This window comes from Carassius gibelio, chromosome A11 (genome assembly GCF_023724105.1).
Source record: "Carassius gibelio isolate Cgi1373 ecotype wild population from Czech Republic chromosome A11, carGib1.2-hapl.c, whole genome shotgun sequence".
Lineage (NCBI taxonomy): Eukaryota > Metazoa > Chordata > Actinopteri > Cypriniformes > Cyprinidae > Carassius > Carassius gibelio.
In genome coordinates this window covers 7,763,557-7,776,668 of record NC_068381.1, presented here as the reverse complement: position 1 = coordinate 7,776,668, position 13,112 = coordinate 7,763,557, and the positions used below count along the sequence as shown (strand labels likewise).

Below are 13,112 nucleotides of genomic sequence, written 5' to 3'. Positions count from 1 at the left end.
AACATTGTTTAATATAATTGCTGTTCATATTTTTATTCAAAGTTCAGAATCAAGATAAATTTATTAATCTTATGTTTCTTATGATAACTGAGATAATGCTGCTAAATTTATTCTTTCTTTACCTTGAATGTAATTTATTACTTCATTTATTAGTGTGTTATATTTTTAGAATGTTGTCCCAGTTTTAAAATAAAGCACAGCAATGATATTTGAGTGTATTTTCCCTTTTCAGGAAAAGTATCAAAAAAGTATCGAAATCGCAATTCTTGACTAGGTATCGGTATCGAAACAATAATTTTGGTATCGTGACAAGACTATTATACTTGAACATTGTTTTTCAGGAAGCTTTGCAGGACTGTTTCTTCAAGCGTCTCAAGCGTCTTGATAATACGACCACAGTTCTTCTGGATTTAGTTTGTGTCAGTTTCTTCATGTGACAGATTCGATGATGGCGAAATCAGATCTCCATGTGGAGCACTGGTTGTTTTTAGACTAAACGCGCCTTTACATTGACTTATCATTGAAATTATTCGCGCCAGATGCTCTATTTGCATTTGGTGTGAACGCAGCATAAGAGGTCGCTTTCAATGTCACTGAGTCTTATAGGCGCGTAAAATTGCTGGTATTTTCTGTCTAGCTTTTGCAATGCATAGTGCACTTTCTTAATTCTTTTTCTTTTTCTGCTTGGTTGTGAATTTTGTTACATCTAAATTTTTTTTATTAAATTTTTTTTTTAATTAATAGTGTACATATTTGGTTAAAATCGGTTCCCTATTTTCATTTTCGAAACTTTTTTTGGTTGGTCCGATCGATTGTGCGATCCATTTTCGAAAACTAAAAGTGACAGCCCTAATTCTAGTCCGAATCTATATCTGTACGCATGAGACTAAATAGCAGCAGATTTCACATTTCTGTTGTAAAATGAGAAACATTGTGCAGAAGTATTATTTGCTGTTATGCGTGTGTGTCCGAAGCTGCAGCTGCTGTGTGACATGTGTAAAAAAAAAAAAAAAAAAAAGAACTGGACGCGCTCAGAGAGAAGGTCATTAAAAACAAGTTCCTATTTTCGTTTTCGAAACTTGTGTTGGTTGTTCCACAGTTTTAGACTAGACGGGAGAAGGGATGGGAAAAGATCTGGGCACAGTTTTTATAGAACTTCGTGCCAAGCGGTGTCGAGGTGTTTTAATGTAATTCTTAGATGTATTATGGTGCCCGAACACGTATGACTTTGAACAGTGACCGCGGACACTTTGTTTACTGCAGCCATCATTACCAAGCGCGAACCATTGACTCTGACAGTGAATGAGAGTATGAGAGGAAGCGAATGCACAGGCCATAGTGTGACATCCCTTAACCAATAGTGTAAACATAGATGACGTCACAGGGTTTTTTTTTTAAAGAAAGAACGTAGTATTCGTTTGTATGTAGGCCTAGGCAATTTATATATTTACAATACTTACTAAAATATAATGAATATTATTTTATTGCTTTTGTATTAGTTGTTTAAAGAGTAAAATATGTGACTTGAGGATATGTTTTCACCAAATGTTTAGTTTTGAGTTAACTCTTGTTTCAATTACAAATAATATGAATGCATTTACTTAACAGATGTGTTCTTTGGATTTTGTGGGGTTCCAGAATGGTGAAGGACATGTTTTGATGAGTGAATCATATCCTTAGTTAATAGAGTTTTTTTTTTTCCCAAGTGAGGTCTGATGTTTGGTCCTGGTAGAAATTGCGTTTTGGTGTTGAGAGGCTGAATTACTGAAGAGGGGTCTGGTGGAGTGATCAGAAGTGGAATGGAGGGGCATGGAGCCATTAGTAACATCAAAGTGTTTGTTGGTGAGAAAGGGAGAGAGAGATTGCATGAAAATAAGGTACAGGCTCACTCATAAATGCCTAAAAAGCCCTGAAAAGCACTTCACCATCTAGATCAGTTAGCATCGGCTGCAGTATGATGCCTGTTGCTGTTATCGAGGTAGCGTCTGAACATATTTATTTATCTATTCAACGAGTGTAGGATAGCAAACCGCTTCTTCCCTCCACTGGGGATGAATCTCTGTGATTAAACTGATCGGTGCCATCACTCAATGTAGCGAAGAGACACTTTAGGGTAGCATCAAACCAAATTAGACAGATGATGGTGTCGTTTGGTATCAGACACCACGCATTTGCTCCCTGCATTGGCTCTGTGCACTGAAGTCGCTAGCTACACTCTGATCTACTGCTTGTGTTTAATTAATTTTACATCAGTGTCATTGCTGATTATCTCAGCGTGTTGCTCTCCTTCTCACAGGCATAATGTGCAGTGGGTGGGATTGTTGAAAAATATTCCCGAAGATAACTGCAGCTAATTCAACCTCCCCTAGAAAGAAAGGGGGCACGGCCCCTAAAAATAAACCACCCACCTTTTCAGCCAACGCTTACATCTCAATCGCCCATCTTCTCCCAGTTGCACCCACAGGCAGAGGGAGAGAAAACAGCTTTCTGATAAATCTAATCTAATTAGGAAATCATTATCTGTGTGATGCGGGGAACCACTGCCTTGATATAAATCGACGGGAAGTTACACTCCCCAGACACTCTGTTTGTTAGGCATGGTAAATGAGAAGCTGACAGTCTTCTAATGAAAGTCTGCGTACAATAAGGAAGCTATAACTGATCATAAACAAAGTTAACAGGGCTAAGGTGGGTGTTTGAGAAAGTTCTGAAAAGTTTTGAACTTTTGTTCAGTTCAGGCTGGTCTTTTGAGGCCATTAGAAGGTATGTAAAAGACTGCTGTGCCTTATAGATTTGTTGTGAAGTTTGTGCAGTGCTACCCTTTATTATAGTCTGCAGAACTATAATGGTGATGGAAAAACTTTTGGGGATGGAGTAGTGATAATAATGATAATATGATGTTATTAATCATAATAATAATAATTAATAACATATAATAATGTTATTATGAAAAAATGAGAAATGCAATATGAGGGGGGAATCTGTGTTTTTGACAGTCTGTGATTTTTTTTTTTTTGCTTTTTATTTATAATTCAGTGATTTTAAGATTTTTTTTGTGTGAAACATTTATTTCTGTAATGTAATATTTATAATTTTTACTTTTTTATACATTTTTTGCAAAATGCAAAAAATAAAACCATAATACTGTTTTCTGTTTTGTTTAAAATGTTTAAATGTTTAACATTTATGATTTTCAGGAGTTATAAAGGCAGTCTTTAGTGTCACATGATCCTTCAGAATCTTTATAATATGCTTATTAGTTCTCATGGAAACATTTATTATTATTATTATTATTATTATTATTATTATTATTATTATCACAGTTGTGATTCTTAATGTTTTTGGAAACTATGATACCTTTTTCAAGTTTTCAGGATCAGCATTTTTTTTTTATGAATCGAAAGAAAAGAACAGCATTTATTGGAAATTGAAATATTTGGTAAGATTGTAAATTACTTGCCCCAGAGCTTTGAATGGTAGTGTATGTTCTTTATGCTTATTTAAATGGAGAAAAAAATCAACAGACTAATCATTATCGCTGAGCCAGTCTCACTCAACTCTCACAAATGTCTACTCTTCTTTTAGCTGGACAGATTTTCCAGTATCCGGATCCCTGGCAGTAAAAAGGAACGGCCACCCCTCTTCCACATGTCAAAGCAATCCTCTTCTGGTGACTGGTCCACTTCCTCTGAATTTGAGGAGCTTTCTACAAAGATTACATCAGAGAAGGAAATCCTTGCCCTCTTTGAAAAAATGATGGTAAGATAAGTATGGTATTTTTTTTTAACACAGAAAAGTACTTCAATTGTGTTGTAAAACACATACATAAATAAAAATAAACATTCTGTGAGAGTGGGGGATTTGTTGCTCTGCATTCATGCTATTGTACACGTCTGCTTAATGTGGACATGTATAAAACCAGGTAATTATTATTCCTACTCAATGACCTTTATCAACCTTCCAACCACAATAATCACTAGAGGTTTATTTGCAATTATGTTTTGAGGAAACACAACCTTTTCATAATGAAATGGATTGTTATGGGTCACTGACCTCAATCAGTTTGTATTCATAGTAGGACGAGGAAATACACACTCAAAAAACACTTAATCACTATCACGTATTGGACACATGTCATACGGTCACTGACAAATGTTTGCAAAGCAGTTTAGTTTGTTGTAAATAAAAGAAAATACCCACAAATAAAATCATCCCTACAATATAGTTTGATTTGATTATCTAATAAGCATTTATAATAAAAATAATTTTATAGTAAACCTGTCCGCTGGAAAAATTTCTCAAGTATAATTTTAAAACATTGTACAGTTCTCCATTGCGTTAGTGCTATTGTATGGAGGTCTCCGTTGGTGCCCTTTCTAAGAGTGGAGGTGGTGTTGGCAGTTGAACAGCATCTTCGAGCGCAGGATTGAGTGAAAGGAGCAGCCACTGCTGGGTAGAGAAGGAAGAGTGAGGATAACGTGGGAAGAGACGCAGTCATTAGTCACGGCAAGTACAAGTTTAGATACATGAGCATGCCAGCAGAGGTGACAGGGCCAATGGTGGTAATGGATGCCTTTCTGCTCTGAGCCCTATCCGCACCTATCCCAGCATCCTCCTCTCTCTTTCTCTCTCTCACACACAAGGACTGCATCACGCCTGTGAACCCATCAGTGAAATCCTAAACGGCTCTGCTGATCTCTCATCTCAGAAAAAGGAAGAAAGGGAGAGCACTGTGGCGAAAGGGAAATAAGACTGGAGGACACTAGGACTGTTGTTGATCGATTTTGTTCTGTTTGCGTTGAGATTTCTGTGCCCATTTTATCTGTTGATGGTAGTTGTAAACTGTCCATGGATGCACCCTAGTTTTTTTTTCTGTCTTTGTCAGAGATAGTGAGTTTGAGAAGTGCAGTGCGCTAGTTTGTTTTGGCATAAGACGTGTTGCTTCAGTAATCTGGGAAGTAAAATTGCCAAAGATATCTGCCAATGTCTGTCTTAGCAGTACAACAGGTTCAGATTTATGAACATGCTCATTTCTGTTTCACTGTTAATTTCTAATCTTTTTAGAAATAGGACCATTAGATTTTCTTATTTTCTTTCAAAGAACTGCATACAAAAATGTGTCCACATAGAAAACAGATGTTTAAAATAGCCAATCATATAACAATTGAGCAAAAACTGACCTTTATTCATTAACTATTTACATTTTTAAAGTGTTTGTTTAATCAAAAACACTTAATGACTCCTGCCGCAAACTAGGGGATATTTTTAGATTCAGCTTTAACCCATCGGAGACCCAGCATAGCTTCAGAATTGCAATTTTTGTTTAAAACCAATAAAAAAACCACCTAAACTTCAGGAAATATATGTAAACCTGGACCACAAATCCAGTCATAAGGGTCAATTCTTTTTTTCCCGAAATTGAGATTTATACATCACCCTGAATAAAGCTAAATAAGCTATCCATTGACGCATGGTTTATTAGGATAGGACAATATTTGGCCGAGATGCAACTATTTGAAAATCTGGAATCTGAGGGTGCAAAAAAATCTAAATACTGAGAAAATCACCTTTTTAAAGTTTTCCAATTGAAGTTCTAAGTAAAGCATAGTACTAATAAAAAAATAAGTTAGTATATATTTACAATAGGAAATTTACTAAATATCTTCGTGGAACATGATCTTTACATTTTTGGCATAAAAAAATATCTATAATTTTGGTGGTAAAAAGATGCCACAGCTACCTAGTCCTTTTGGAACACCTTTGAGACATATTAATCGATTAAAGCATTAAAAATATTAGACAAGGTGTGTAGTGATGAGAAAAAGCTTATATGCCCTAAAATGTTGAATGTGACTACATATGCTATGACTACATATGCTATGATGAGCATTAGGTGGTCAAATTTTGCAACCCTAAAAGCCCAGTGTTTTTTAATTTTATTCTTTTTATTAAACCTTCATGTAATGTTTTTTTTTTATTACTAAATGCTTTTTTAAGACATGTTAAAGAATAAAAAAAAAATATGATGAAAATCTTTGCTTTAGTTTATAAGATGTGGGGAAGATGGTTTCACAAGCAGAGGTTGACTTCCTGCAGTTTAATTTATTTGCAGTTCCAAAAAGAACTGGTGTTAGGCATGAATTGATTTATGTGAGCATTGAAACGAAAAGATGCAAGAGCTCTTTGCTCTTCTCTGCTAAGTTTACAGACCACATCTTCAGTGCTATTTTCTTTTCGAGCAAAAATACAGTATGTTGATATTTGTTTGGGTCAAAAGTCTTGCCATTATGATGTAGATACTCATAAAGCAGGTCACAATATTGAAGAACTTTAAAAGGATTTTTCTTGTAACAAGATTTTCTTCTTTTACATGTCTGTTTTCAGGAGGATATGAATCTAAATGAAGAGAAGAAAGCGCCACTCAGAGAGAAGGACCTGAGCACAAAAAGGGAAATGGTCCTTCAGTACATCATCACAGCTGCAAAAACTGTAAGTCAAAGAATGATTGCATCCACACAGACCAGCATATAAACCTGAAAGGATGAGCAGTAAATACTTTGATTACTTTTCCATCCCTTTTTAGCATTACTAACCCTGATAATTACATAAGATGCACTCTTTTGACCTAAAGACCATAGGAGGTCACATCTCGGACTGCTCCAGTCATTTACTCTGATCCTGTGTCAGATTTGTAAGCGTCTTTATTAAACAGCGAAATAGTAAGTGAAGGTGCAGAATCACCACAGAGGCACTGTGCATGTGTTTCCATGTTCATTTGCGGTCACATCTCTGTGCTGACTATGTGTGTTATTGTACTGGTGGGTTTGCCCTGATAAAAATATCTGTAACTGCAGGCCTCTTATGAAGACATTGACAGGCTAAAGCCCTCATCTTACTTTGTCTCCTTTGTTCTCTTGTCCCGATGTGAGAGCCTCCGTTGAACCTCCTCATGTGTACTTATGAACTCATAATGCTGTGGTAAAGGAAGTAGTTTACAAGTCTACAAATAGTTATGCTAGAATACAGGAGGCAAAATTAATTATTTTGAGTAATATCCATCCATCTTCGGCTTATCCGGGGCCGGGTCAACCGATATATCGCCTCGGCCGATATTTGCCATTTTTCTGATATCTGCAGAAAAATGGCACTTATTCCCACTTCACTTATATATAAATACGTTTTTCTGCTTTTATTAGTCATATAAAGGCATTTTTATCCTGCATGATTGCAGGTTCTCTGTGTGAGGGTCGGTCTGTGTGAATTGAATGCTTGAAACTTTAAACTCGTGATTTAAAATGATGCTGTGCTTTTTGCATTAACACGGCACTGTCATATTCATGTCACAGATATTATTATTAATGGTGTGATCAGTAGGGTTGTAACGGTATGATATTTTAACGGTATGATAATTGTCTCAGACAATATCAAGATATATGAAACAGTATTTTTTATCAGTTACAATGACTGAAATAATAAGAACAAGTTATTTGAGTGGACAAATCCTTTATTACAACAAATTTGAAATCATTTTAACCTTCTGGGGTTGACAGTGGCTCTGGCGACACCATTTGAAGATTTTTATTATTAATATTTTATATTACATACATATAAATAATGTTTGTCTTTTTATAATATAATTAGAAATGAACTTTGAAGTAGAAAAACACCTCCTTAGAATTTCTTAGAATCTAACTTCAGTAAATCCTACTGTCATTCCAAATGAAATTCAAATGAAAATCAGCATACCAGCCTCTACTTATGCAGTGAGGATGGTTGGCAGTGATTATAGAAATGGTGGATCAGGACACTATCAGTGTGAGCTAATGGAGGATATTGACTCAACGTGTTCTGATAGCTAATGAATAAAGACAGACTGCATATATACCCGAGACACACTCAGACCAACACTTATCCCTTAATTAGTCACAGTATACTTCCATTAGTGATACAGACCAACTGCATTTGAGATGTAAATGGACACAGCAGGAGGCTGAACTCTAAACATGTTTTCATCACCATCATAATAATTCCTACCTCCATCATTTATGACCCCTGGTTCATGTGAGTGTCACATATTTAGAAAAATGCTACTGAAATTAATGAATCCACAGAATCAATGCTAGTCTTATGTCCTCATCTGCTTTGTGGGATAATACCTTGCTTTGTAATTACAAAGATTAACCTATAACTAATCTTTCCATTCTACTTTTGTCATCTTCAAAATATTACAAAATTGGTGGTCGTGAAATAATTATTTGGTTTTGAATACTTGGACGATAATGGGACTGATAAATTTATCCTACATTAACAGTGTGGCTCTTTTGTTCTACTCAAAATATGTGCTCTGCAATTCAATAGCTTCATTGTAAAAAGGGACAATAGAGATGACAAACATTACATGCATGAAGCAGGCCACCGTCCAGACTGTAGGTCTGGATGAGCCTGATTATTAAAGGGGTCATATGATGCTGCTAAAAAGAACACTATTTGGCTTAATGAAATGTATTTATGTGGTTTAAGGTAAAAAAAAAAAAAAAAAACTCATTTTCCACATACTGTACATTGTTACTCTATACCCCGCCTTCTGAAACGCGTCAATTTTTAAAAGGCTCATCGGTCTGAAAAGTGAGATGTTTTGTGATTGGCCAGTTATCCAGTGCGTTGTGTTTGGCCGAATACCTTAAGTGCATGATGGAAATGTTGCGCTCCTTAACATATTGTGATGCCCTGTCCAGCCGTAGCGATTAGACATAACCATTAAAACCCATTATAAACGTGATATAAACACAATTTCTAGTCGTGTCTTCTTTTGGAAGGCCAAAGAAAGTAGTTTTGCTTTCTCAACAAAACAGCATCACACACCGCGGCCTTGAGTGAGCTGAGGCTGGAGGCCTACAGTGACCGGAGGCTGGCTTGAGTGAGCAGAGGACGGCGGATTCCACAAAGGGTCATCCGTTGGGCTTCCGGCAACCACATGTGATGACCCCGGGCTGGACTCTGCTTTGTCCACGGTGAAAGGCGATCTGCTACTACAAGAATAAATGGTACGCCTTTTTTTTTTTTTTTGTGAACATCTGGGCGGTGTTATGCAAATCTTCCCACATAGTGACATAAAGATGTGGGGGCATGCTAGAACGAGCCGTTTTCGGGGGGTGTCTTTACTTTCATAAAGAATATCTCTTTGGATTTGAGACTTTAGTCTTTGCAACTTTACAGAAATCCTTGGTTTGTCACACAGAATCAGACATGGAGCACGAAGTATAAACTTGGACAGTAGTAATTTTATTTTCTTGATGAAAATATGTATGGCTGATGCTTTTGGAAAGATTACACACTGTATTCGTTTTTTTATATTTTTTATCAAAAGATAGATTTTGAAAATAATCTAGAGATAAATTCAGTTTTTTGCCAATAAAATAGCCATAAAATCTGGCAAGGCATTAAATCACAATTGTCTCCTGGCTCCAAAAATGTGTACTTGCAAATGAGGCTTTAATGATTGACATTGCTAATAAACCACATTGAGAGCCATGTACAGTATCTCTCTGTGCCATTGTTTGTGTTTTCTGAAAGTCAAGAGTAATTGGGAGACATAGTTACTGAATAATAAGGTTTTTAGCAGCCTAGTGTCTCGTTCACGGTTTATTTCCTCGTTAGCATGTCTAATACTGTTACTATAAGCCATGAGTCATTACCTGAACTCTACCACCATCTGACCAGTGCATGCCAAATAAACTCAGATTGAACTTCTACCAACCTGTCAGTAGGAGTTGTCTGTGGGATGTATAGAATGCATATTAGTGTAAGTTGGGTAGGTATTTTATACACTTAAAGTTTTACTGCTGCCTAGGGGTGTAATGGATCTTCGATAATCCGTGATCTGAACAGACCAGGCCCCACGGTTCAGCATATATGTGATTTGCAGCTTAACTGTTAAGTTTAACCATCATAGAGTAAAAGGTTTGTCTTGCCAGGTGTTTTTTTTTTTTGGCAAAATCTGTACATGTGACCCAGGACCACGAAACCAGTAATATGGGTACATTTTTCGAATATGATATATATACATTATCCGAAAGCTTTTCTTTGATGTATGATGATGTGTTAGGATAGGACTATATTTGGCTGCTATACAACTATTTTAATATCAATAATTTTGACCCATAAAATGTTTTTTTTTTTTGGCTGTAGCTAAAAATATACCCCAGCAACTTAAGGTTTTGTGGTACAGGGTCACACATGATCCGAACAATGAATTTTGTGATCTTCTGCACCACTACCAGTGCCTCGACAGAAAGTCATGTCTCCTGAGCTAAAGCCAATGATCTGTGGTATTAAAGACACAGCTACCATGGAAAATAAAAGCGTTCTTAAAGTACATATTTCCTTTCAGCTGAAGATACCAAGAATAAGATGCTTAAAACAAACCTCCAACCTTTTTGTTAACATTGTGGCAGTACTGCTGAAATAGTTTCTGTGGTTATTGCAGGATGATTTGGCATTAGTATTTCAAAGAAAACCATGGCTGAAGGTCAGATTTTATTATGTTTTATTTTTGCCATTTGAAGATCTGAAGGTGAACATAAGACATTGGTCATAATTTGATTTAGAAAAAATGTGCCTCAAAAGATTGTGGATATTGAAAAAGACCATTGTGCTTTGACCTTACCACGTCATCAAATGCGTAACTGTGGGCAGATTTTATAGAGAACTTGGCAAAAACTAAAACTTCAGCAATGTTTTGTCAAACACAGATTGTTAGTTTCAATTTTCTGAAAAGAACGCAACATTTCACCCTGTCGGTTTTGTAGAAGCTTGTACAATGTTGTCTTTTGTATGCTGTGAGGAGAGTAAGATAGACTAATCGCAGTCCGTCAAAAGCTTTGTTCATTTACAGGCACCACTCAGTGACACCTTGACAGCGTGATGTGTGTCAAAGCAGGCTTGAAATGCTAGGGCTGTGTATCAGAAGCAAAGTCACTATACGATACGCATTCCGATATAGAGACCACGATACAATATGTATCACAATACAGGATAACACTAAGTTTCACCTCAGCAGAATTACCATAGTTGCTGCTTATTGAACAGAGCATACTAAGGCCATTGCTAACTATACGCAGAGCAGGCAGTTGATTTATGTTGATTTACTGTACCACTCTATAACCATATATATATAAATAAATATTAATAATAATACATATAATACTAATATACATTTATATTATAATGCATTCATTCTAATATACTAATTAAATCATCTCTACAGTCCTGGTAGGTTATTGCACAAATTAACACGCTTCCTTCACATTAGAATTTTGTTTTTAGAAGCATCTTGAACTACTATGGTGTCTTCACTGTAGCTCACGCACTCGCATACAAATATTCTGTTTTCCCCCTAAATTTTTATCAATAAAATAGCTCCACCACTGAAGTGCTACATTTTCTTTCTTAGCAAGGAGTTGGTAACATAACATCACTGCTTTTAATGCAATAAAACTCACAGCTTCACTGTTAATAAATATATAAATATAAATAAACACAGACTTGAAATATTACACTTTCTTGTGAATAGAATATCCAATTGGAGATTGCTAAACTTCAAGCTAACTATTGTTTTCAGAAAGCCAGTGCTTTCATCCACAGTGGAGACATAGCATTCATATGGTTGCCAGGTTGAGACAAATTAGTAAAACACGTAGCAGATATTTCTGTATTGTGCAAGTGTGGAGCTCTAATTCAAGGATTTCGTCTCTTGATATCAGGCAACCCTAGTAATGTTCCTCTTGGGGCCAGATTAAACCTGGTTCTAGCCTATGTTTTATATTCTATACATTAATGAAAAAATGTCAAGCTTTAAACGCTGTTCTTGCATTCAGATTTAACACAGTCGTAATCTATACAGAAGCGGCTGTATCGATAAGTAGTACGTGACGAAGATGGCACTGAACCAAATCAGGCTGTCTTTGTAACAGGTTCACTGTGGCCTTTCTCGATGTCAATGTGATCTTGATTTAGGTGACGTTCAAGAAAAACAATTAAGGGATGAGGGAATGAATAGGGTTAGTTTTAAGATGCACACATTTTGGGTATGTGTGTTATAGTCTGGATGTTTCCCCAGATTCATTAAAATACAGGGACAGGCACGCAGTTCTGATCTCTGTTCCAAGGACAACACTACCATTAGGCAGTCACAACATTCATCAGTCAAATTAGGAATGTTTTATTCAGCATAGAGAGAGAAAATGGAAATTCACAGACTCCTCTAAAGGTTATGTAAATAGCCAACAGTGTGCTCTCAGCACTGACAGAAATGCCCACTCATTTATTAACTGGTTAATTAGTCCTTTTTTCCTATTTTGCTTCTAACTGTCTGACAGCTGTGCAGCATAGGGGTATCCCTGGAATATCTGTTAAAGGAACACTGTGTACCTTTTGCTTAAGGCTGCAGCTTTCGTTTGCTGATTTTAGCCAGAAAAACAAATCGCAGGCGGTGAGTAAAACTGCTTAAAATATCTCTGCCTCCTTGTTAGTGCGTCCGCCTCCCATGCCGGAGACCTGGGTTCGAGCCCCGCTCGGAGCGAGTCGTTGCTGCTGCTGCTCTCGTTCAGTTTCAGCCTCGGGATCTGATTCTGGATCATAAATAAATGGCTGAATCTGACTGTTAGCCATGGTTAGTTTTGGAAGTTTTTTTCCTCAGGGTAATGTCACAGCTTCCAAACGCTCTCAACGCAAAAGCCTATTCACGCTCTTGATTCTTTAGCTCCGCCCACACGTCACGCCTCCAGCCGGTCGTGTTTTTCTGAGAAAAATCGGTACAGACTATCTTTCTCGTATGAATATAATAAAACTAAAGACTTTTTGGAGTAATGAAGCATGCAGTACTACTCTATAGGTACTCAAGATTAACAGGATATTGAGTGAAAACGAGCATTTCACCCCCCCCTTTAAATTAGTATTATTATTATGCAACCTATTATCAGTTAGCTATTATTATCTAATTACCTCACTATTTCTCTTCAGCACCGCAATTCACACATGAGGATCAGAGCCTGTAGCCAGACGTACATCGACGTACATAATCTGTTGAGATGAGGCATTTCATTGCACTTAAA

The 13,112-nt window shown here is 36.5% G+C and overlaps 1 protein-coding gene across 3 annotated transcripts in view; it reads left to right on the top strand.

Annotated features, from left to right (window-relative positions):
* Positions 1 to 13,112, top strand: part of LOC128022195 (protein diaphanous homolog 3) — a 265,958-nt gene that overhangs the window by 25,962 nt on the left and 226,884 nt on the right. For all 3 annotated transcript variants that reach the window (XM_052609505.1, XM_052609506.1, XM_052609503.1), the window contains 2 exons: positions 3,586 to 3,759; positions 6,385 to 6,489. In XM_052609505.1, coding sequence (XP_052465465.1) covers positions 3,586 to 3,759; positions 6,385 to 6,489 — 279 coding nt within the window. The remainder of the gene's footprint in view (positions 1 to 3,585; positions 3,760 to 6,384; positions 6,490 to 13,112) is intronic.